The 26,272-nt window shown below is 44.1% G+C and overlaps 1 protein-coding gene and 1 non-coding gene across 6 annotated transcripts; one reads left to right on the top strand and one right to left on the bottom strand.

Annotated features, from left to right (window-relative positions):
• The first annotated feature begins 2,711 nt into the window (after positions 1–2,711).
• On the top strand, positions 2,712–12,523 carry PSMD4 (proteasome 26S subunit, non-ATPase 4). 5 transcript variants are annotated; one of them, XM_029228177.1, is made up of 11 exons: positions 2,865–2,926; positions 6,768–6,829; positions 6,987–7,127; positions 8,140–8,254; positions 8,644–8,730; positions 8,974–9,042; positions 9,212–9,427; positions 9,811–9,928; positions 10,083–10,214; positions 10,299–10,366; positions 11,104–12,523. In XM_029228177.1, exons 3-11 carry the CDS (start codon positions 7,006–7,008, stop codon positions 11,272–11,274), a joined length of 1,098 nt encoding a protein of 365 aa, XP_029084010.1. In that variant the 5' UTR covers positions 2,865–2,926; positions 6,768–6,829; positions 6,987–7,005; the 3' UTR covers positions 11,275–12,523. The 5 variants fall into 5 exon arrangements, with proteins under 5 accessions (XP_029084007.1, XP_029084008.1, XP_029084010.1 ...); XM_029228174.1 differs by lacking the exon at positions 6,768–6,829 and having other exon boundaries at positions 2,712–2,926; XM_029228175.1 differs by lacking the exon at positions 6,768–6,829 and having other exon boundaries at positions 2,712–2,926; positions 9,811–9,919; positions 11,104–11,393.
• A 13,381-nt stretch (positions 12,524–25,904) lies between these two features.
• Positions 25,905–26,011, bottom strand: LOC114900201. Its single transcript, XR_003794804.1, has one exon. It is a non-coding gene; the product is annotated as a U6 spliceosomal RNA (small nuclear RNA).
• Positions 26,012–26,272: the final 261 nt, after the last annotated feature.

Below are 26,272 nucleotides of genomic sequence, written 5' to 3'. Positions count from 1 at the left end.
CAAACCAAAAGTAGAGTATAGGAAACTGACATGTATGCATCACCCAGCTTCAATAATTGTCAACACAAGGCCAATCTGTTTTATGTATACTTTCTACCCCACCCCTCCTTTCTCTCTGCACCTCCAAAGGATTAAGTTAAATCGCAGACATCATATCCGTTCATGCATAAATACCTCAATATATATAACTCAAGAGATAAGGGCTCTTTTTAAACATAACAACATTATCATGCCTTTAAAAATTGATAATTCCTTAATAATACCCAGGCAGTGGTCAATGTTAGCCAATTGTCTTACAAATGAATTTTTTTTGGCTACGCTGTGCGGCTTGTGGGATCTTATTTCCCTGACCAGGGATCGAACCCGTGCCCTCGGCAGTGAAAGTGCAGAGTCCTAACCACTGGACCACCAGGGAAGTCCCGAAGTGAATTTTTACAGATAGTTTTTTTTGACCCCAATCTCTCTTGTACTCACTCCAAGTTTTTACCCTGACCACCCAACTGAAACATCTTTTATTAAGGTCGCTGATGACCTCAGTGTTGCTAAATATATCAGTCCTCATCTTACTTGACATGTCAGCAGCATCTGACAGTTTATTGCTCTTTGAAATACTTTTCCTCATTTAGCTTCTGGGATACTATGTGTTTTCTCCCGGTTGTCCTTACCAAGGTGCTACACTGCTCCATCTCCATCCTCTTTTCTGGTTCCTCCTTTCCTCTCTAACCTCTAAATGTTGAAATGTCCAGGGCTCAACCATAGGCCCCCTTCTTTTAGTCTACATTCACTCCCTAGGTAATGTTTTAAAGTTTTAAAGGCCCTGTATAATTTGTCAAACACCCCTGTCACCTCATGATTAGCTAAAAACTTCCAAATTTCTATCTCCAGCCCAGATCGTTTTTCTGAACTGCAAACTCATATATCTACCCACTTACTTGACATCTCCATTTAGGTGTCTAATAGGCATCTTAAATCTAACGTGTCCAAAGCTAAATTTTTGGTTCCTGCCCCTCCTAGCCCATCTTCAGAAATAGTGCCTCCATTCTTGTAGTTGCTTAGAATCAACTCTAGTGTTTTCCTTAACATTCCCATTTCTTACATCCTCCAACAAATCCACTGGCAAATTTTCTAAGTTTTGTATCGTATGACATACTCAAAATCCATCCATATGTCACTATTTTCACTTCTTGTTACCACCCTACAATAAGCCACCAGCATACCTGATCACTGAAGTAGTCTGCTAACTGGTCTATATCCTGTTCTTTTCCCCCCACAGTCTGTTCTCAATGCAGCAGCCAGAGTGATCCTCTTCTGAAAATTTCCAACAGCTCCTATCTCAGAGTCCTTAAAATAATCTTTGCGACTGTCCATGATTCAACCTTTCCACTCCCTTTGCCTCTCTGGCCTCATTTCTTCTCTCTCTCTCCCTCTACTCCAGCCTTCATGGTCTTAAGTACACTCTTGCCTCAGGGCATTTGCACTTTCTCTTTCCCCCAGGTATCCTTCAGGTCTCTTTTCAACTGTAAGTCTTCCCTAATATTCTGTTTATATAAAAAAGAAAACACATCCATCCTAGTTTTATCATTTGACAATATATTTACTTATTGGTTTATTATCTGCCTTCCCCATAGAATACAAGCTCCACAAGGGCAGACTTTATTATGTTCCCTTCCAAGTTCTCTACATCGTGTAGCTCCTTTTCAAAAAAATGTAATTCTTGTCTTGTTTTTAAAATATTTTGTTTATGTTTGAACTTGTCACTAATTTTTTTTCTGTGCTTTCTTATTTTACTTCCCTTTGCTGTCTACTATCCTGTCTATGGTTACAGTGACAGGTTTTGGTTTTTTTTTTTTTCTCTAGTGATACAGAGATTTAACTCCTACCAGCTGTGATGGTTACCAATAACTTTTGAACATATCCGTTAAAACTTTACCAACATTTAGGTAATATCTACAACACACTTGCCATCTCCATCTACTATCTACCATCTCTGTAGTCATGCCTTGGTCCCCCGCTCCTTTCCCCGCTTCCTTCAAGATAGAGACCTGGAATTTCCGGTTTTACTTTGGTGGGTGGGTGTGTGTGTGTGTGTGTGTGTGTGTGTGTAGGGGAAGGTAGGCCAAGGCATTTATTTGTTTATTTTTGGCCGCGCAGTGGCATGTGGGATCTTACTTCCCTGACCAGGGATGGAACCTGTGCCCGCTGCAGTGGAAGCGCAGAGTCCTAACCACTGCAGGAAATTCCCAGCCAAGGCATTTTTTAATGTAATTCTTGATTAAGAAACCAAAACGGTTGACTAGGTTGTCTCCCATTCTTTGGGACATTAGTTAAAATTACTGATTCGTCAAACTTTTTCTGCATCCCTACCATGTGTCAGGCTATGTAGTGGACTCAGGGATAGCAGAGATTGCCACCTTTCCTGCCTTAATGCAGTGGGAAAGATAGATACACAAGCAAATGCAATTCAGGGGCATAAGGGCTTAGTAGTTTGATGAACAAAGTGCCATGGGGAACAGAGTGAGCTGGAAAGTCACTAGTCATCCCACCACTTTTTAAAAATGCTGATGCTGGAACAGACGTAGCCACAGAACTTTCAAAGGTTCCTCCACAGCTTCTCTTAGATCCTGTCGGCAGGGAACCCCACCAGAAAACCTGAACGGCAGGGCAGGTGGAGGTGGGACCCTCTTTTTCACGTTATCTCGCCTCTCCCCCAACACCCACCCGCCCCAAACGTCTCTTTTATTTTGGCGGCGCCTACAACTCCCAGAACGCAACGTGGAGGATGGAGGCGGAACCAGCTGGCGGAGCTGAGATCAGTGATTGGTGATGAGCGCTGGGCCAATTGGAGGAGTTGTTGTTAGGTGGTCCAGGAGAACCGGTCGGGGAGGCAGGAAGGCGGCAAGATGGTGTTGGAAAGCACTATGGTTTGGTGAGGCGCTACCTCGGGCCCCCGTGGGGAGCGGGACTGGGTCGGGGGCGCGTGTAGCTCGGAGGCCGGGCGGACCTCGGGTGGGTGAGCGCGCCTGATGGGCGAGATGAGGCCTTGGGCCGGGAGGGAAGGAGCCCCATCGACTCCCTGAGTCATCCCGGGGCCCCGGAGGTAGTTCCCGGAGGACAGGCCCGGGGTACTCCCCTTAACCCTCAATCCGCGGACAGTCATTGATCGGCCCTGCTGCCTTTCTCTATTCCAGCTTCGTCTTCTCTAGCCCAGCTCAGGCCTGTCTTTAGCCAGAGTCCTCCTTCTCGGACTCATCGTGATAGTCTTCTGCCCTTCTCTCTTCTTCTCAGAATGATGGATGTTAGAAAGAGAGATGATAAATCCCTTCCCCGCCCCATTCACTCGTCTCTAACTCCATTACCTTTCCCTGTATCATCTTCAGAGGTACTCTTTATAGCTTGCTTTCTAAGTGTCAGACATTTAATTTACTTTATCTGCATTAAACCTCGCAGTACTTCAAGGTAAACATCCCTCCCTTTTGCAGATGAGGATACCGAGTCTCGGCAATTTTAAATGACTTATACAAAGTCACACAGCTAATTAAGTGGTGAAGCCAAGGTTTAAACCCAGGATTATCTGACGCAGAGGCTCTTATCCAGTGAGCTAGCTCTCTTCATCAGTCTCAGACATGGCTGAGTAGCTATTGGGAGTCAGATTAGAAGCTGAGGACCAAACTTTTGCAAGGTTTCAAGAGTTTCTTCTAAGTGTGAGCATAGAATGAAAACAGAATAGTACACAAACACACAAATCTCCAACTGCATGGAACAGACACCTAGGAGTTTTCTTTTTGCTGGGAGGATAGCGTTGCCAGATAACATGTTGGATGCCCAGTTAAATTTGAATTTCACATAAACAATAGTTTTTAATATCAAGAAGTGGCTATAAGTGTGTCACAAATATCGTGTGGGGCATACTTGTACTAAAAAGTTACTGTTCATCTGAAATTCAAATTTAACTGGGAGTCCTATATTTTCGTTTGCTAAATATGGCAGCCTGTGGGAGAGAGCATGTTAAGAGTAGAAAGAGGACAGGATTTGGAATCCAAAAACCTGTGTTTTTAGTACTTACCAGTTGCATGTTCTTGAGAATATAGTAAATCTCTCACTTTATCTATAAAATGGGACTATAATAGTAACATCTACTTGTAGCACAAGTAGGCAAAATGTAGGTCGTGGTGGTCTGTAAACTGTACAGCACTGTACATCTATTAGTTGCCATGGTACTTGAGTCCTCAAGAAAGAATTTAAGAAGGGTCTTGAAGGGACTTAGACAAATGTTAAGGAGAGGCCATTACGAGTAGGGAGAAGGGCATAAAGAAAGCTGCTGAAGTGTAAATTATCAAGGCATGTTTAGGAAGTAGGAAATAGACTAGTATGACTTTATTATTAGGTTGTTGGTTTAAGGTAGTTCCTTTTTTTAGAGAAAGGTAGATACAACCAGGTAGAAGACCACAAATGTCAGGCTGAGGAGGTTGAGTTCCATCCTGTACCCTTCAGTACAGGACTACCGAAAAAGTTCTGAGGTTGGTCGAGGCACAGCTGTATACAAAATGGAATTTAAGAATATTGATCTGGCTTGACGTATAGGAGGAAAGATTAGGTCCAGAGAGACGTATTGGTGGCCTATTGTACTAGCCCGGCCTTAGAATAACGGTGAGAGCCACTCCTTTTCTCATGCTTTGCTGTGCATCAGAATTCACTGGAGGAGCTTATTAAAAAATTGTGTATATTTGACTCTACTCTCAATCTTCTGAATCAGACACCCAGCCAGGGAAGTTTAGGCATCTGTATTCCTTTTTTTAAATGAAGGCTTTATGGAATAGCTGAATAATATCATAAGCCCTTTTTGATATGAATTTTTTTTTTTTTTTTTTTTTTTGGCGATACGTGGGCCTCTCACTCTTGTGGCCTCTCCCGTTGCGGAGCACAGGCTCCAGACGCGCAGGCTCAGTGGCCATGGCTCATGGGCCCAGCCGCTCCATGGCATGTGGGAACTTCCCGGACCGGGGCACGAACCCATGTCCCCTCCATCAGCAGGCGGACTCTGAACCACTGCGCCACCAGGGAAGCCCTGATATGAATTTTTGTTGGGAAAAATAACACACCATTGCACAAAAGTAGTCACAGGAAATACATATATTATTACATTCATATAAAGTTCAACACTGGGAAAACTAAACAGTACACTTTTTGGAGATGCATACATAGTTGTGAAGGCATCTGTGTTTTTAACAGTGCCAGCACCACCATCACCCTCCAAGTGGTTCTGATGCACGCATGACAGTGTGAGAACTACCGCCATGTTCTGCACTGTGAGTTCTCCCTCCCTCTCAGGCCCCCCTTCCTCTGACACCTTCCTTCCAGCCCTCATCCATCCGCTGGTCTTGCCCACAGTCTTTATTTTTTATTTTATTTTATTTATTTATTTTTGTTTGTGTTGGGTCTTCGTTTCTGTGCAAGGGCTTTCTCCAGTTGTGGCGAGCGGGGGGGCCACTCTTCATTGCAGTGCGCGGGCCTCTCACTGTCGCGGCCTCTCCCGTTGCGGAGCACAGGTTCCAGACGCGCAGGCTCAGTAGTTATGGCTCACGGGCTTAGTTGCTCCGCGGCATGTGGGATCTTCCCAGACCAGGGCTCGAACCCACCATGTCCCCTGCATTGGCAGGCAGATTCTTAACCACTGCACCACCAGGGAAGCCCCCCACAGTCTTTATACTTAGCTATTCCATCTGGATGATCCTCAAAGCTTCCATTGTTTTTATATTTGGACTCACCTGCTGTATTTGAAGCTAGAAAGGCAGTTACTTCCCTGCTGGGAAAGTAATTGGAAACGGTGTATCAGGGACAAAAAAATGTAATGCATGGTCAGTAGAGTCTGCCCTTGACCTCCTTTATATAGATTGAATTTCCACTATAAGAACTAATCTGTGTTTCATGCTTACTGTTAGGCACTGTGCTAAGTGCTTTCCATGCATTTAATCCTCATAGCAACCCTGTGAGTGTAGGTATAATAAAACCCATTTTTCAGATGAGGTAACTGGATCTTAGAGAAATTAAGTAGCTTCCTCAGGATCACAGAACTAGTAAGTAGCAGAGTGGAGATTTGAGCCTGTACCTGAACACTGCCCTTCCCTCCCTTTCTACTTGTCTTCCAGTAGCTTCTTTTTTTTTTTTTTTTTTCCAGTAGCTTCTTAATTACCTCTCTTCGTCACTTTTATTTTATTTTTATTTTATTATTATTTTCTTTTTTGCGGTACGCGGGCCTCTCACTGTTGTGGCCTCTCCTGTTGTGGAGCACAGGCTCCGGACACGCAGGCTCAGCGGCCATGGCTCACGGGCCCAGCTGCTCTGCGGCATGTGGGATCTTCCCAGACCGGGGCACGAACCCGTGTCCCCTGCATCGGCAGGTGGACTCTCAACCACTGTGCCACCAGGGAAGCCCTGAAACCTCATTTTTGCAGTTCAGTCCAGCTGCCAAAGCTGTTAAACATTTAACCAGATAATTACATTGTGCCTTCCTGCACTCAGTGCTGCCAAGTGTGTATTATTTTACAAGTATTTTACAAATATTTTTAAGTTGCCCTCTTCATTGCCTGCCTTTGGAATACTCCTATTTTAGTAGCAGACAACATGTTCCTCCATAACCATGATTAATAATGCTTAATGCACCTTATAAGAAGGTGGTTGTGGTACATTAGTAGCTCACAGCCTTGGGTACTTACATTATCACTTGTGGAGACTTAAAAAGTTTTTCCTCCTTGGTTATTTTGAGGCAGTAAGTCTAGAAGAAGGCTTGGTCATCTGCATAAAGAGAAAAGAAAAAGAAAAAAGGTTGCAGGTGATTCTCTGTTCCGCAAAGACTGAGAGCCGCTGCCATACACCACAGTGCCCCTCACGGGAGAGTTGTTGAAGGAGGTGGGGGTCCCTGGAACTGGAGAGGATGTCTCAGATCCTGCGGTATGTCTTCTCTCTCCTCCTTCACCCTAATCTGACAGCGTGGACAACAGCGAGTATATGCGGAACGGGGACTTCCTACCCACCCGGCTACAGGCCCAGCAGGATGCCGTCAACATAGTCTGTCACTCCAAGACCCGTAGTAACCCTGAGAACAACGTGGGCCTCATCACACTGGCCAAGTACGTGGGGCAGAGCAGGAGGGGTTTGGGGGAGGCGGGGGTGTTTTCTATATGTGACCCACTGTGGTGCCCAGGTTGTTACCCTTTTGTAGATTCCATGAGGCTTCCATGAGAACTTCCTAGACTACCTTCTTCACTGTTCAGTATAAATATAAACAGCAACTTGTTTTTAATATTAACCTGAATTTAATACAGTTATGAAGCTAAATCTCCCGGGGTAAAATTTCACAGTGTATTTTTTCTTTTTTCTGGATGCACTGTGCGGCATGTGGGATCTTAGTTCCCTGACCAGGGATCAAGCCCCTGCCCCTTCTAGTGGAAGTGTGGAGTCTTAACCACTGGACCGCCAAGGAAGTTCCCACAGTGTATTTTAAAGGCAGTAAAAAGCGGTTTTGGGTCAGAGCCCCAGGGCGTACATCACACAGCCTATTACCCCAAAAGTGATTTGTTTTAGGAACTGATAATCCTCAAATGAGTGACCACCCATCCCGATATACATGTTATTAGCTAGAAAATGGGTCTAGAAATGGAGAGGGTAGGAGAGATAAGAAGGCGCATCCAGATATTGTAGAGGATTCCCAGGGCTCCGAGAGCAAGATGACATGAGAGAGGTTGGGGGAAATATTGGGAGGAAGAGGGCAAGTTTCTCACAAAATCAACCACTTCTTATTTTCTGTGTTTCATGTCTAAACACTAGATGTTTTTCTCTAGTTTTATTGAGATGTAATTGACATGAAGTTTAAGGTGTACAAGATAATGATTTGATAAATGTGTATATTGCAAAATGATCACCACAGTAAGTTTAATTAATACCCATGTCTCACGTAGTTAACAAATTTTTTTCCTTGTGATGAGAACTTATAAGATCCACTCTCTAAACACTAGATATTTGATTAAGAAAAATAGAGATTACAGTTATTATCAAGGTCCCCAAAGAAAAGATTAGCCAAACACAGTTTGGAGGCACTTGTCCTGACCTGAAATCACAGAAGGTGCTTTCCCCACATCCCAGTGACTGTGAAGTGCTGACCACACTCACCCCTGACACCGGCCGCATCCTGTCTAAGCTCCACACTGTCCAACCCAAAGGCAAGATCACCTTCTGCACTGGCATCCGCGTGGCCCATGTGAGTCCTTTTGGATCCCTTTGGTGGTTCCTCCTTGCTCTGGGCTTCTGCCTCCACCCTTGTTCATTTTTCCCCTGGACTCTTGAGCTAGAACCAGCGCAAGGGAGGAGAGGTGACCTAGAGAAAGGAGTAGAAAGGATATGATGGGATGAATCCCAGGATCGGTGAAGATCATGAAGGGAAACATCCCTAGAATTGAGAATTAACCCCTCTTCCTTATCCACGGAGAGGCACAGCAAGAAGGGAAGGGTGTAGGAGGGGGTTTAGACCTGGTGTGAGCATGATGGTAGACTCGAGGTACACAGAAGCCATAGAAAAACAGCAGAGTAACAGGAAAGAGCTGGGTGATTCCTCTGGCTGACTCCAGGAACTTCCTCTTCCTTTTCAAGCTGGCCCTGAAGCACCGACAGGGCAAGAATCACAAGATGCGAATCATTGCCTTTGTGGGAAGCCCCGTGGAGGACAATGAGAAGGATGTGAGTCCAAGTGATAACTGGGGAATTTGGGCACCACATGTTTGGGAATGGGGTCTGTTGGCCCTTAGGAGAGCCAGAGAGGCATTGGGTTCATCACTTTGGGGAAAGGAGGAGGTGCAGAATTCAGTGTTTCTGTTGGGGGACCTTGGAGAGGTCTACCAATTCCTGTATGCTTTTGTGAGGTGTGTCATCTCCCATCATGGTATGGAATAGATTTCCTTATTTCTCTCCCCTTCTTCCCAGCTGGTGAAACTGGCTAAACGCCTCAAGAAGGAGAAAGTAAATGTTGACATTATCAATTTTGGGGAAGAGGTGAGTAAGGACCATTCGGGGGGCATTCACTGCTGTGGTTGTAAACAGAGAACAGTCCTTACCCAGAGGAGTGTCTGCATGTGGGAGAGTAGCTACAGACAGGAGCTGACATGGCAGAGAATGGGGGGCAGGGCGAGAAGGAGAGCCTCCTATGTTCTTCCCTCCCCAGGAGGTGAACACAGAAAAGCTGACCGCCTTTGTAAACACACTGAATGGCAAAGATGGAACCGGTTCTCATCTGGTGACAGTGCCTCCTGGGCCCAGCTTGGCTGATGCCCTCATCAGTTCTCCAATTCTGGCTGGGGAAGGCGGTGCCATGCTGGGTCTTGGTGCCAGTGACTTTGAATTTGGAGTGGATCCCAGTGCTGATCCTGAGCTGGCCTTGGTGAGCAAACGTTGACCTCAGGGGACCTTCCTTGTCCTCCTCTACTGGTCCACACGGCACATAGCTTCTCTAGGGCTAGACAGTCCTAATACCCTTGCTCGTTTTCCCAGACCCCCTCTTGGTCCCTCTTCCCCACAGTTCTGTCTGATCTCTAGGGATACCAATGTCAGACTCTCTCTTGTTCACTTCTCCCCGTTAAACCCCAGGTTTCTCCCAAGTCCGTCCTTTTTTGCTATATCACCTGTTATCTCTCCAGCCCCTTCCCCATGTGTATAAACCAGAAGCTCCCCCTTTACGGTCTGTTCCCACCCCTCAGCTGCCTTCCCCAGCTGCCTGCCCTGGTGCCCGGGGCTGGATGTCTGACTTCCCTTGCCCTTGGCCAGGCCCTTCGTGTTTCTATGGAGGAGCAGCGGCAGCGGCAGGAGGAGGAGGCGCGGCGGGCAGCTGCCGCCTCTGCCGCTGAGGCCGGAATTGCTACGACTGGGACTGAAGGTGAAAGAGGTGGAATCTGAAGTCCCGGGACTGCGGGGTGCTCAGTGGAGGCCTGATGTAGATGGGGGTGGGGGGTCTGGCAGTGTGGGAACGCGTGGGCTTGGGGGTGGGTCTTTGTGGAATATGGCATGGTTCCACCCCGCCACTCTCTCCCTTTTCCCAGACTCGGATGATGCCCTGCTGAAGATGACCATCAGCCAGCAGGAGTTTGGCCGCACGGGGCTCCCCGACCTAAGTAGTATGACCGAGGAAGAGCAGATTGCATATGCCATGCAGATGTCCCTCCAGGGCGCAGGTGAGCCAGAACCTGGGTGGTTGTGCTGAGGCGGAGACATTGGGTGAGGACATGAAACTGAACGGACTGACCTCTTTTCCTCAGAATTTGGCCAGGCAGAATCAGCTGACATTGATGCCAGTTCAGCCATGGACACATCTGAGCCCGCCAAGGTAAGGGCCAGCAATAACTCCCTGCCCCATCGGGCTTAAAACCCCCTTGTGTTCAGATCCTCAGCCCACTGGGCCTGGGACTATTCCTCTCTTGGGGTTTCATAGATGAGCTCTTGCAGGAGCAGAAGGAAAGAAACACATGGATGTACATTCCTTGTATGTCAACCTTGCTAAGGCAAGAATGCTAGTGGCCAGAGTTGGAGAGGTGTCCTAGTATTTTGTAATTTTCCTTCCTTGCTGGTGGGAGCAGTCTGGACAATTCTCAGTGCTATCATCTTCCCAGGAGGGTGAAGAAAGGGTCCAGGAAAAAGAAAGGGGGGAGAGTGGGTGTCTGACAGCAGGAAACCTAAAGGTGATGGCATCTGTTTTTATCCTTTGAGCTCAGAAAGCAGAGTTCTCAGGCTTCTCCTCTAATCGGTCAGTAATAAATGTTTGGGGGAATTCTCTGGTGGTCCAGTGGTTAGGACTTGGCACTTTCACTGCCAGGGGCCTGGGTTTGATCCCTGGTCGGGGAACTAAGGTCTCGCAAGCCACGCCAGTGGGGCCGAAAAACTAAATGAAAATAAATGTTTGAGTTCATACTGTGTATAGGCGCTGGGTATCTTCCCAAATCCTCCTTCCTGTCCTTGGCCAGAGGTGCCCTCCACCCCCAGTCAGGTGCGCTCCCGTCTCCTGCACCTGCTTACTTCCCGGCCAGCCTGCCCCCGCTGCCCTGAGCTGACACAGCCCCTTTTCAGGAGGAGGATGATTATGATGTGATGCAGGACCCCGAGTTCCTTCAGAGTGTCCTGGAGAACCTTCCAGGTGTGGATCCCAACAATGAGGCCATTCGAAATGCCATGGGCTCCCTGGCTTCCCAGGCCACCAAGGATGGCAAGAAGGACAAGAAGGAGGAGGACAAGAAGTGAGACTGGAGGGAAAAGGGAGCTGAGCCTGTGCAGGGGGCCGAGTAGGGTGGGGTGGGATATAGAGTTAGATGCGTTGTCTGTGACCACTGCAACCTAAATAAAGCTTGGCAACTTTTTTTCTTTTTTGCTTCAAACAGCAGTAGCTTTGAGTGTGACCATTCCCCTTCCACCCATCTCCACCCCGACAATCCTTCCTTAGGAAAAACTTTGCTGAGAGCCACAGAGGGGAACAGAAAACAGTACTGGCCTCTGGCCTTTTTTGCTGTATCACCTGTTATCTCTCCAGCTCCTTCCCCATGTGTATAAACCGGAAGGGCCAGCCTGTAAATGAGCAGTTACCTGCGTCTAATAAGTGTGCAAAGAGAGGCCTGAACAGGCACTGTGGAAATGATGAGGAGAGAGCGCCAAACCCTTGCAGCCTCTGGGAAGGCTCCTGGAGGCAATGTTTGAGCCCTCATCAGCCAGCGAGCAAGAGATAGGGATGCTTCCAGTCTGCAGGAACAGCGTGTGCTGATGGCGCGGAGGCACTTTGTCACTCAAAGACCGGTTGGGCAAGTGACAGGAGATGGAGGTGGAAAAGTCGGCAACAGTCAGAACACCAAAGGTCAGGGATCTTTGAGGCCTGACTTTCACAAGGTGGGATCTGTGAAGGAGAAACATGATGTGTCTCCTTGGAGCACCAAATTTAGAGGAAGGTTTTTTGTGGGGCATGGACTAGAATGCACAATTCACATAATCTCCCCCTTTGTTTATTATATTTGAAGAGGTAAATAATATTTTACACATAAAATACTTAACCTATATATAAATTGTGACGTGTAAGAAAACTGACATATCTGAAACCACTCAATGTAAGAGCTGGAATATTCCTAACACCTTGTCACATACCTATGCCTTTTTTTTTTTAAACATCTTTATTGGAGTATAATTGCTTTACAATAGTGTGTTAGTTTCTGCTTTATAACAGAGTGAATAAGTTTTACATATACATGTGTCCCCATATCTCTTCCCTCACCTATGCCTTCTTGAACCCACCTCTTTACAGCCTCCTCAGACATAACTGTTATCTTGAATTTCACATTTATTATTTTTTCCCCTTCACAGTTTTCTCATATACATAAAGATTTCTGACGAGAATGTTTAGTTTTGTATGTGTTTGAGCTTTATAAAAAATAGTTTTAGGGAATTCTCTGGTGGTCCAGTGGTTAGGACTCGGCGCTTTCACAGCTGGGGCCCCGGGTTCAATCCCTCATCGGGGAACTGAGATCCCACAAGCTGAGTGGCATGGCCAAAAAAAATTAAAAAATAGTTTTATACTGTGAGACTTCCAGGACTCACTTTTTTTTTTTTTTTTTTTCTTGCGGTACGCGGGCCTCTCACTGTTGTGGCCTCTCCCATTGCGGAGCACAGGCTCCGGACACGCAGACTCAGCGGCCATGGCTCACGGGCCCAGCTGCTCCGCAGCATGTGGGATCTTCCTGGTCCGGGGCACGAACCCGTGTCCCCTGCATCGGCAGGCGGACTCTCAACCACTGCGCCACTAGGGAAGCCCCCAGGACTCACTTTTTAAACAAATGTTTTGTTTCTGAGGTTCATCAGAGTTGCTGCACATAGCTGCTGCTTGTTCATATTTCATGGTTGTATATATATCATGTGAATATTCTATAATCGCTCCATTTTCCTGTGGATGGATCTGGCATTGCTTCCAGTTATTTTTCTATTACCAACAGGATCACAATGGAATTTTTCGTACACCTCTCTGGAGGCACCTGTACAGGAGTTTCTTTAGGATACTTTACAGGATAATGCTGAATTGTTTTTCGAAGTGGTTGTATGAATTTGCACTCCTTCCTGCAGTATAAGAGTTCCTACTGACCACATCCTTTTCAGCCCTAGGGATCATTAAAAGTTCTTAATTTCGTCCAAACTGGTGAGGATAAAATGATAACTCATGGTCTCTTTTTTTTTTTTATATTTGGCTGTGTTGGGTCTTCGTTGCTGCACGCGGGCTTTCTCTAGTTGCAGCGAGTGGGGGCTACTCTTCGTTGTGGTGCACGGGCTTCTCATTGCAGTGGCTTCTCTTGTTGCGGAGCACGGGCTCTAGGCGCGCAGGCTCAGTAGTTGTGGCTCATGGGCTTAGTTGCTCCACGGCATGTGAGATCTTCCTGGACCAGGGCTCGAACCTGTGTCCTGTGCGTTAGCATGTAGATTCTTACCACTGCGCCACCAGGGAAGCCCTCTTTTCACTTTTTTTTTTTTTTTTTTTTTTTTGCAGTACGCGGGCCGCTCACTGCTGCGGCCCCTCCCGTTGCGGAGCACAGGCTCCGGACGTGCAGGCTCAGCGGCCATGGCTCACGGGCCCAGCCGCTCTGCGGCATGTGGGATCTTCCCGGACCAGGGCACGAACCCGTGTCCCCTGCATCGGCAGGCGGACTCTCAACCACTGCACCACCAGGGAAGCCCGCTCTTTTCACTTTTTTTAAAGGTATCCTTTAGTAACCAAAATTCTTAAATTTAATGTCAAATTTCTCAATCTTTTCTTTCAAGGTTAGTGTTTCTGCATCCAGCACACTCTTTTCTAGGTCAGAAAAATAATTCTGTTTTCTTTTGAAAGTTCTGTGGTTTTGCCTTTCATATAGAAATTCTTATTCCATCTAGAATTGATTTCTGTGTACACTGAGAAAGGGATCCAATTTCAGTTTTTTAATATGGAAAACCATTTGTTACGGCATTGTTTATTGAAAAAAACCCTCCTTTCACTGTACTACTTTTCTTTTTTTTTTTTTGGCTGCTTGTTTTGGGTCTTTGTTGCTGCACGCGGGCTTTCTCTAGTTGCAGTGAGCGGGGGCTACTCTTCGTTGTGGTGGGCGGGCTTCTCATTGCGGTGGCTTCTCTTGTTGCGGAACCCGGGCTCTAGGCACACGGGCTCAGTAGTTGTGGCTCGCGGTCTCTAGAGCGCAGGCTCAGTAGTTATGGTGCACGGGCTTAGTTTCTTCGCAGCGTGTGGGATCTTCCCAGACCAGGACTTGAACCCGTGTCCCCTGCATTGGCAGGTGGATTCTCAACCACTGCGCCACCAGGGAAGCCCTCACTATACTACTACTTCTGCCTGGGCCAAGATTCCATGAGTTTCATTTCCAGTATCCTGAAGTCAGACCTTAAAGCCTGCATCTAAACAAGCTTCCACCAAATGAAGCTAGAAAACCTACTTTGTACTTACCTTATATTCATATTGGATGAGTTCCATTTCTGAATAATGAATTTGTAAATGCTTGTGTCTAAATTTTAGGGGGAGACTGGTTTTGTTTTGAATCAAATATTACTTGAAAGAAATGTCTCATCATCTAGGGCTTGGGAATCTTTTATAGGTGTTGGTTATAAAGATATTGGTCACTTTGGCTTTCCTGGGCTTGCGTGTAGTTCCCCAGCAAAATCATGTTCTGGCGAAGTCTACCCATCAAGTCATGATGGGACCTGTGTCCCAGTCTCTGGTTCTCTGCATACCAACTGGGTGACTTCAGTGTTCATGAGGATGACTCAGCCAACACCTTGGCCTCTTCCAATTCAGAGATGATCATCACAGTTCATAATCTTTTGTACTCAACGGCACCACCTTAAGAAATGCTCCCTGCTGGAGTCAAATACTCACTTGGCCCATGGACCTCTCTCTTTTCAGATCTCCCACATTAATACTCCATGTATGCTTTTCAACAGTACTGTGAAAAATGTGTGTACTCTGGGCAATTCCACTTCAGGAACTTACTCTAAATAATCGGTGATGTGCCAAAGACATGTACAAGGGTGATGAAAAAATGAAAACAACGTAATATCCAACAATTACGTTACATTATTATGGAATAATACACTATCAATAAATTTATTTTGGAAGAACATTTAATGGCATTGCATATATGATTATAATATTAGCAAATGCTTGTATAACACAATGTGCCAGGGACTATTCTAAGTGCTTTACATGTTTTAAATCATTTAGCTTTCACAACAACCCTATGAGGTAGCTGTAGCATTATTAGTTCTGTTTTATAAATAAGGAAACTGAAAGCCAGAGAAGGTAGGTAACTTACTCTACAGTGATGGTTCTGACACTGTGGTCTGTGAACCCCTAAGGGTCCCCAAGACCCTTTCCGGGGGTTTGTGAGGTCAAAACTATTTTCATAATAATGCTGTGCCATGATGTTATTCGCCTCTTCCACTGCGTTGACACTGGCACTGATGCCAAAGCAGTGGGGGTAAAAGTGTTGGTGCCTTAGCACAAATCCAAGGCGATGGCACCACACTGGGCTGGCAGTCATTGTGTCCGTCACCCCCATATACTCCTGGCTTGAAAAAACACAAAAACTGTCCGTGATGAAGCGTTAAAACCAATTAATTGTATTAAATCTCAACCCTTGAGTTTACATACTTAATATGTTTGAGGTAAAGTGGGAAATACCCATAGAGCACTTGGCCGCATCCTGGAGTAGTGATTGACCTGGGGAAGGGCGCTTGTGCGGCTTTTTGAGTCGTGAGATGAACTAGCCCCTTTTTCACAGAATAACATCTTTACTTGAACAAGCTATGATTACTCAGACTTGGATGTTTGGCAAACACTGTCTCAAAAATAAATGAAGTGAGCCTCACTTCAGGAAAAGCAACTACAGTTTTTGTTGTCTGTGATGAAATTTGAGTTCTCAAGTGAAATTTTGAATTTTGGAAAACTTATGTGTGCCACAGTGAACTTGACATTCTCAAAATCTTTTAGATGGATATTAATAAATTTCTATTATGTATCAAAATTGTATATTGTAGTGTGCCAACATTAGGAAGATCTGCATTATGCAGTGAACCAATATTCTCCAAATAATCCATTTCAAATGCAAAAAAAAAAAGCAATGGATTCAAATGTAACAGGTTGCAAAAAGTTCACTGATACAGTTTTGGATTCCACATTGTGACTAATCTTTTAGAAACTACTGTGTATCAAGGTTTGGTGTAGTATCAAAAATATCCACAGCTGTTGGAAAAGGGTTTTGAAATATTCCTCCCTTTTTTAACAACATATCTGTGAGGCTGGATTTACAGCAACATTTTGCAACAGACTGAATGCAGACACGAATATGAGAATCCAGCTATATTCTGTTAAAGAGACTTGCAAAAATGTAAAACAATGCATCCTTCTCATTACATTTTTGTTTTGGAAAATATAGTTAATTTTTCATGAAAACTGAATTATGTTAACATGTAATAGGTTTATGGTTGCTATTAATAGATTAATATTTAAATTTTTCTGTTTTAGTTTCTAATATAGTAAATATCAATATATATAATTTACATAAACAAAAGCTCTTGGGAATCTTCAGTTTTTAAGAGGATAAAGTCATCCTAAGACCAACAAGTCTGAGAACGGTTCTACAGCCTGGGAGTGATGGAGCGGAGGACAGCACCCAGGAAGTTTGGCTGTAGAATCCATGCTCTTGCGACTGAATTACACACAAACCTCTCCTCTTGGGGCCCTAGCTGAACCCGAGTCCCCCTGGCTATTCAAGGTCTTCTTTCCTGCTCAAGTTCGAGTGGCCGATGATGAAACTGAGTTTGGTGCAAGCAAGACAGGCTTTTATGCAATGGCCAGAGAACAGAGAAGGGGGGTTCTAAAAGCACCTTCTCCCTAAAGGGAGGGGTGTAAGGGAATTTTAAGGGTTAGGAGGCAGACAGTCATCGGGGCTCTAGGAAAGGGGCAGGGATTTTCAGGGGCAGCCGTGGCATGTGCAGTCTTCCACATTCCTTTGCACATGGCATAAACTCTTCTGGTAAAGTGCAAATGCCCCCTTTGTGTGGAGATCTTAGCAGGGTAGTGAAGCAGAGGTAACACTCGGACTGCTTCAGGTTTCATCTATGCAGGCGGGTCAATTCAGAGCTGGTTTGGGGGCAGTTGAACACTGTATCTTGCAAAGTACAGCTGCAAAGCATCTCTGCCAAATAGCAGGTACATTCGAAGCAAACACAGATAAATCAGGGCAAGTGTCCTTCAGTTCTCAGGGGTTGGTATGGAAACAGAGAGATGAATCAAGGCAAGGAAAGCGGCGACCTTTAGCCTACTTTGTCCACCATCTTGGACCTAATCTGTTCAGTATGGTTTTTTTCTCTGGCCTTTGTAACCTGTTGATAAAAGAAAAGTAGCCAGTCAGTTTCAGCCTCTGAGGCCTGGGCTGCATAGCATGGGTGACACTTAAATGTTTAATTATACCTATTGTTTCCAAGATTAACAGGAGGCCTGCCAAGACAGAGGTGAAAATGTCTTAGTATTTATTTCTGGAGGATAGAAACCCAGATTTGTGGGGAGGTGTTGCTTTTATGAATGTTTGAAAATGTTTCAGAATGTTACTTTTGTAGTACAGGGAAACGTAAAAATAACTTTACTTCTTTGAACTCAATTTCTTTTACTGATAGCTTCTTCCTTGCTTAGTTTCCATCTCTAATGAGCAAAGACCTCATAACCTATCATTTAAAGCACTATCTTGCCAATAACTTCATCTCCCAAGCTCCGTTTTACCCCACACTTGCCCGGCTAAACCCCAAGCATGGATTGGTTCTCAACCATCTACCTTTTCAGCTTTTTCTTCTAGACTTGTCACGTTCAGAGAGGTTAAGTCATTTGAGCAAGGATGCTTAGCTAATTAGGGGTCAGAACCAAGATCAAAACGCAGTCTATCTCACTGGAATGTGAGCCACCACAAAACAGCTATTTCCCATTATCAGCAGCCCTCTCACCATTTCCCTGCAGCAACGACTTCATCACACCTTCCTTTTCTCCCCTATCACTCTCAGCGGAAGATGTCACCATTACAGAAGGAGGCAAGGCCCTCAGGAAGTCTGAACCCCTTCTCTCCCACCTCCTCCAGCCCCTCCTGGCAGCAGTTATGTCCTCTCTCCTGTCTCTTCTGTCTTCAGAATCTGCTCTGCCAGTGCTTTCCACTTGGCATGTACACATCAAGTCCACTCTATCAATAACCTTACCTGAGACTTTATACTTTGCTGGTTGATGTTTTATTTTACAATGTATATTTCCTTCATAATAAGAAAAATATTATAGGTTATTTATGGAAAGGGAAAATGCTCACGATGTATGAAATGAAACAAGCATCCTTCAAAGTTGCCAATTTTTATTCAAATACATGTGGGTGAATTAAAGGACCATCACATAAGGATGATGTCACCTCTGTCAACTGGGTTTATAGAAGAATTGTCTATTCTTTTCACTCTTCTGAGCTTTTTTTTAAAGGTCTATTTATTATTTTTTTATTTTATTTATTTTTGGCTGCATCGGGTCTTAGTTGCAGCACACGGGATCTTTCGTTGCGGCACGTGGGCTTCTCTCTAGTTGTGGTGTGTGGGTTTTCTCTTCTCTAGTTGTGGTGCGCAGGCTCCAGAGCACGTGGGCTCTGCAGTTTGCGACACGCGGGCTCTAGTTGAGGTGCATGAGCTCAGTAGTTGTGACACAGGGGCTTAGTTGCCCGTGGCATGTGGGATCTTAGTTCCCTGACAAAGGATTGAATCCGCGTCCCCTGCATTGTAAGGTGGATTCTTTACCACTGGACCACCAGAGAAGTCCTTTCTGTGCTTTCTGAGTTGCATGAAAAGAATATGTAACTACTTTGTAATCAGAAAAGCTCACATGTTGTCTTTCAAAAATAAAATCACCAGGACTTCCCTGGTGACACAATGGTTAGGAAACTGCCTGCCCATGCAGGGGACACGGGTTTGATCCCTGGTCTGGGAGGATCCCACAGGCCATGGAGCAACTAAGCTGGTGTTCCACAACTGCTGAGCCTGCGCTCTAGAGCTTGTGAGACACAATTACTGAGCCCTCATGCCACAGCTACTGAAGCCTGCACGCCTAGAGCCCGTGTTCTGCAACAAGAGAAGCCACCGCAATGAGAAGCCCACACACAGCAATGAAGAGTAGCCCACGCTAACTGCAACTAGAGAAAGCCCATGCACAGCAACAAATACCCAATGCAGCCAAAAAAAAAAAATTAATTAATTTAAAAAATTCTTTAAAAAAGATGGAGCTGGGGCTTCCCTGGTGGCGCAGTGGTTGAGAGTCCACCTGCTGATGCAGGGGACACGGGTTCATGCCCAGGTCCAGGAAGATCCCACATGCTGCGGAGCGGCTGGGCCCATGAGCCATGGCCACTGAGCCTGCGTGTCCGGAGCCTGTGCTCCACCACGGGAGAGGCCACAACAGTGAGAGGCCGATGTATCGCAAAAAAAAAAAAAAAAGATGGAGCTGGAGGAATCGGGCTCCCTGACCTCAGACTATACTACAAAGCTACAGTAATCAAAACAGTATGGTACTGGCACAAAAACAGAAATATAGATCAATGGAACAGGATAGAAAGCCCAGAGATAAAGCCACACACCTATGGTAACCTAATCTATGACGAAGGAGGCAAGAATATACAATGGTGAAAAGACAGCCTCTTCAATAAGTGGTTCTGGGAAAACTGGACAGCTACATGTAAAAGAATGAAATTAGAACACTTCCTAACACAGTACACAAAAATAAACTCAAAATGGATTAAAGACCTAAATGTAAAGCCAAACATTATAAAACTCTTAGAGGAAAACATAGGCAGAACACTCTTTGACAAGATCTTTTTTGACCCACCTCCTAGAGTAATGAAAATAAAAACAAAAATAGATAAATGGGATCTAATTAAACTTAAAACATTTTGTATAGCAAAGGAAACCATAAACAAGACCAAAAGACAACCCTCAGAATGGGAGAAAATATTTGCAAATGAAGCAACCAACAAAGGATTAATCTCCAAAATATACAAACAGCTCATGCAGCTCAGTATCAAAAAAACAAATTACCCAATTAAAAAATGGGCAGAAGATCTAAATAGACATTTCTCCAAAGAAGACATACAGATGGTCAAAAGCACTTGAAAAGATGCTCTTCATCACTAATTATTAGAGAAATGCAAATCAAAACAACAATGAGGTATCACCTCACACTGGTCAGAATGGCCATCATCAAAAAATCTACAAATAATAAATGCCAGAGAGGGTGTGGAGAAAAGGGAACACTCCTACACTGTTGGTGGGAATGTAATTGGTACAGCCACTATGGAGAACAGTATGGAGTTTCCTTAAAAAACTATGAATGGAACTGCCATATGATCCAGCAATCCCACTCCTGGGCATATACTAGAGAAAACCATAATTCAAAAAGATACATGCACCCCAATGTTCATTGCAGCACTATTTATAATAACCAGGACGTGGAAGCAACCTGAATGTCCATCAGTAGAGGAATGGATAAAGATGTGGTACATATATACAATGGAATATTACTCAGCCATAAAAAAGAATGAAATAATGCCATTTGCAGCGACATGGATGGACCTAGAGATTGTCATACTGAGTGAAGTAAGTCAGACACAGAAAGACAAATATCATAATATATCATTTATATGTGGAATCTTAAAAAAAGGGTACAACTGAACTTATTTACAGAACAGAAGTAGACTCACGGATGTAGAAAACAAACATGGTTACCAGGGGATGGGTGGGGAGGGATAAATTGGGAGACTGAGATTGACATATACACACTACTATATATAGAATAGATAACAAATAAGAACCTGCTGTATAGCACAGGGAACTCTACTCAATACTCTGTAATGGCCTATATGGGAAAAGAATCTTTAAAAAAAAAAAGAGTGGATATATGTATATGTATAACTGATTCACTTTGCTGTACCTCTGAAACTAACACAACGTTGTAAATCAACTATACTCCAATAAAAAATGTTAAAAAAGAGACAATCAAATCCCCCACTCCTTCTTTCAGCCACCACCCTGTCTCTCTCTCTCTCTCTTTTTTTTTTTCTTGCCATGCTGTGAGGCTTGTGGGATCTTAATTCCCTGACCAGGGATTGAACCCGGGCCCTCGGCAGTGAAAGCATGGAGTCCTAACCACTGGACTGCCAGCGAATTCCCCCAGTCTCTTTCTTTTTCACATCTCCGCTATTCCAAAGAGAAGTCTTCTCCACCTCCAAACCTTCTGCTCACCCCTCAGCCTGTTACAATCGCTCTTCCTCCACCTCCTGCATCCCTGAAGAAACCTCTTCCCAAGGTCACCAGTGACATCCTCCTTATCGACTCTAACCCTTACCTTGCTTGCTCTCTCCGTAGCATTTGGCCCTGTTAAGCATTTTCTTCTTGAAACTTGTTTCTTCTCCTGGTTTCCGTGATGGCACTCTCTCCACTCTCCACCCCCATTTTTTGGCCCCTCTATTTCACTTTCTTTTCAGGCTTCTCTTTCTCTGCTTTTTCCTTAAACATTAGTATTCCTTGGGAGTTCCATCCTGGGCTTTCTTACTTCTCACTCTATGCCCTCTCTCTCTCAACATCCCCAACATCTCATTCTCTGGATCTCCAACATCTGTCATATTTTTATGACGTCTGCATTTGTAGCTTCAGCCTATAGGTCGAAATGCATTCCAGAGTTTCAAATCCATAGAGCCATCCAGATACAGGAATTTTTAATTAAGTGTCCTACAACACCCAACCCATCTTCTTCCCCATGCCCTTGCCTGTTCTTGTTTTTGTTTTTCTCTAAGGGGCTGAATCATCTTTTGTTTTTCTCTTTTCTTGCATCCTTACTGCCAAGCAATGTTGAAGTCCTGTCCTTTTAACCTCAAAATACCCCAAATTCATCCTCTCTTATTATCCCCCTACACACATTAGAGCCATGAAAATATAGTCTATGAAAGAAAGAAAAGGAAGGAAGGAAGGAAGGAAGAAAAGAAAAAAGAAAAGAAAAAAGAAGGTTGGACAACAGGCTTCTAATTGGCAATAATAGATACAAAACCACATTGGAATTGTATGTAAAATCTTGATGGAAAATAAACATCAGCCTGGAATTCTATTATATGCTCCCATTTTCTTTGGGTTTACTCTGCTGTTTTTTTTTTAACTTCTTAAATTGGCAATTAGCTCATTTTTTAGTCTTTATTGTTTCCTTGTTTGGTCAATTTTCATATAGTTTTATAAAATATATTTTCCCTCAGATTTTATTTTATATTACAATGTCATATTTTGACAATACTTGTGAGATATTCTTTTTTTAAAATAAATTTATTTATTTATTTATTTTTGGCTGCGTTGGGTCTTCATTACTGCGTGCAGGCTTTCTCTAGTTGCGGCGAGCAGGGGCTACTCTTCGTAGTGGTGCGTGGGCTTCTCATTGCGGTGGCTTCTCTTTGTTGCGGAGCACAGGCTCTAGACGCATGGGCTTCAGTAGTTGCAGCACGTGTACTCAGTAGTTGTGGTGCGTGGGCTCTAGAGCACAGGCTCAGTAGTTGTGGCACATGGGCTTAGTTGCTCTGTGGCATGTGAGATCTTCCCAGACCAGGGCTCGAACCCGTGTCCCCTGCATTGGCAGGCGGATTCTTAACCACTGCGCCACCGGGGAAGTCCCGTGAGATATTGTTTTACTGACCTTCCTGAGAATGGAATGGAGTTAAAATATGAATAAAACACAAGGCGATTATCTGATGTCAGGATAGAGAAATCAGAGCTATATGACAAATGAGTTAAGACTATAATGATGAAACAACAGAATGAGGTATTGTTTGAAATATTGATAGAATCAACACTTTATGCACTTCAGAGTTATGAGGAAAGTAACTTCCTATCCTGAGAGGACAAATTTGATGCAAAATAAATTATTATAATGTGAAAACACATTAGAGTAATCCAAGATGTGTTTTTCTAATAGATTCCATTAGGACACATAACAATCATTGGGGGATGCAGTCATATGTCACTTCTGGTTCTCAGAGATATACTGGTTCAGTACATCTTGGGTGGGGTCACTAATCTGAATTTTTTTTTTTTTTTTGCGGTACGCGGGCCTCTCACTGTTGTGGCCTCTCCCGTTGCGGAGCGCAGGCTCTGGACGCACAGGCTCAGCGGCCATGGCTCACGGGCCCAGCCGCTCCGCGGCATGTGAGATCTTTCCGGACCGGGGCACGAACCCGTGTCCCCTGCATCGGCAGGCGGACTCTCAACCACTGCGCCACCAGGGAAGCCCTAATCTGCATTTTTAATCACCATCACAAGTAAAACCGACTTAAGCTGTTTCAGAGATAACACTGTTTTCATATTGTGTGAGAGATGAATGACAATTTATACACTTCCTTTTGTTTTTGGCTGCAAGGCTTCCTGGATCTTATTTTCCTGACCAGGAATTGAACCCGGGCCCTTGGCAGTGAAAGTGTGGAGTCGTAACCACTGGACCACCAGGGAATTCCCTATACAATTCTAATAGCTGCTTTTAATGTATGTAGAGAGAGATCTCCATGAAATTCTATAACAGATGTAGGAAATTTCAGTATTTTTTGCGCATTTTATTTATTTAATTTTTTTTGGCCATACTGCTACAGCATGTAGGATCTTAGTTCCCCAAACAGGATTCGAACACATGCCACCTGCATTGGAAGGGCAGAGTCTTAACCACTGGACCGCTAGGGAAGCCCATCTGCAGTTTTTTGAGAAAAAAACCCTAAACCTATAGCTCATCAGAAACAAAATAAACCTCTCCAACCTACTGCTTTTAGGAAATGTTGCTTTGCAAATTTTGGTAATAAAATCAATAAAATCCTTAGTTCACTTAGTACACTTTTTATGATAGAAGATTGGGATTTAGCTCTTTACTCCACATGCAACACTCATCCCCTCTTCCAATAGTAGACAATGATTTTTGGATAAATTGGTGTTTACTGTTTGTATAATTATGACTATGCAAACTCTGTTCACTATTAAGCCACTATTAAATTTGACTCCTATGCACAGTTTTGTTTCTCCCAGAATTTATAATTGCCTTGGGCTCTTTTGTTTCTTTGTTTCATTTTCATTCCCTCTGTTAGAAGTGTAAACCTCTCAAATCGGTCAAACAAAGTAGGTAGCCTGATGACCACATGTGATGGCCTTCTGTTCCAATCTGGCTGGTTGCATGAGGCCTGCTGCAAAGTTGTCCTGGCTCTTCCCTACACCGTCATCCAGGGAATCCCTTTGTTTCTCTTCTGTGTGGATCCTCTGTCTCCTAGATACCATGTTCTGATTTTCCCTGGTTTCATGCTCTGTGTTAGTGGAATTCATCATCCACTAGCTTCCTGAGGAAGGGAGCCCAGAAAGCAAATTTCCTGTCTTTGCATGCCTGAAAACATCTTGGCGGAGTATACAATTTTATATTAAAAATAATGTTTGTTTAGAATTTTGAGGGCATTGCCCCACTGTTTTCTAGTTTTTTGGAATATTATTAAATCCAATGCCATTCTGAATATGCAGCTGAGTATCTTTTGTATACAACCTGATTTTCTCTCTGGAAGACTTTAGAAGTTGCTCTTAATATTTACTCTAAAATTCCATGATGAAAAACCCTTGGGTGTTTGATTTTTTTTAATTTTTGTTTCTTTAAATTTAATGTGCTAGGCATTTAATGGGCCCTTTCAATCTGGAGACTCATGTCCTTCAGTGCAGGAAATTGTTATTGAATTATTTCTTTAATAATTTTCCCACTGACTATTTCTTCTCTCTTTCTAAAACTCCTTTTACCCAGATATTCTGTCTCCTAGACTGAACCTCTTATTTTCTTACATTTATTTCATATTTTCTATTTCTTTGTATTTTTATTCTACTCTCCAGGATATTTCTTCAACTTTATCTTAGAATCTTTTTTATTAAATTACTAACTTCTACTTCCATTTTTTTCCTTTATTTTTCCTTCATTTTTTTCGCCCATGCCACGCAGCTTGTGGGAATCTTAGTTACCTGATCAGGAATTGAGCTCAGCCCATGGCAGTGAAAGTGCCACGTCTTAACCACTGGACTGCCAGGGAATTCCGCACACTTCCATATTTTTATTTTTATTTAATTAATTAATTAATTAATTTTTGGCTGGATGTACATATGGGATCTTAGTTCCCTGACCAGGTATTGAACCTATGCTACCTGCAGTGGAAGGGTGGAGTGTTAACCACTGGACTGCCAGGGAAGTTCCTCACTTCTTATTTTTAATTTCCAAGAAGTCTTTATTATTTTCTTTTTAAAAAAAATTTTTATCGGAGTATAGTTGATTTACAGTGTTGTGTTAGTTTCAGACGTACAGCAAAGTGAATCAGTTATACAAAAGATATGGAACAGGTACTTCCCTGGTGGTGCAGTGGTTAAGAATCCGCCCGCCAATGCAGGGGACACAGGTTTAATCCCTGGTTCCAGAAGATCCCATATGCCGTGGAGCAAGTAAGCCCGTGCACCACAACTACTGAGCCCACGTGCCACAACTACTGAAGTCCGTGTGCCTAGAGCCTGTACTCCGCAACAAGAGAAGCCACTGCAGTGAGAAGCCCACGCACCGCAACGAAGAGTAGCCCCCGCTCGCCGCAACTAGAGAAAGCCCGTGCACAGCAACGAAGACCAAACGCAGCCAAAAAAATAAATAAAATAAAATAAAATAAAATGCCATCAGCTAGTGAGAAATGGCAACTACTCCATACCATCAGCCAACCCCAGGCCTTGGTTCCGCTTGCCTCACTTCCTCTTCCTTTAAAAAAAAAAAAAATTTGGAACACTTCACGAATTTACGTGTCATCCTTGTGCAGGGGCCATGCTAATCTTCTCTGTACCGTTCCAACTTTAGTATATGTGCTGCCAAAGCGAGCACAAGTCTTTATTATTTTCTGAATGTTCCTTTTAAAAATAACATCCTTTCTTTTATCATGGGTGCAATATTTTCTCTTGATTTCTGAAGATATTAATTGTAGGTTTTTGGACATTTTCTTCTGCTCCCTTCATTACCCGCCAGGTTCCTTTTCTTTTGGCTTATGACTTTTATGTTTGAGGCTGCCTTCAACTCTCTGGCAAGCCTTGGCTGTCTGTTCCAACTTAAGCGTGAGGTCCAAGAGAGCTGACTGGAAGCCCTGTG

This window comes from Monodon monoceros, unplaced genomic scaffold (genome assembly GCF_005190385.1).
Source record: "Monodon monoceros isolate NGI ecotype Baffin Bay Population unplaced genomic scaffold, NGI_Narwhal_1 Super_Scaffold_18, whole genome shotgun sequence".
Classification (NCBI taxonomy): domain Eukaryota; kingdom Metazoa; phylum Chordata; class Mammalia; order Artiodactyla; family Monodontidae; genus Monodon; species Monodon monoceros.
Note: the sequence above shows the minus strand (reverse complement) of the source record. Positions and strands in the feature narration are given on the sequence as shown.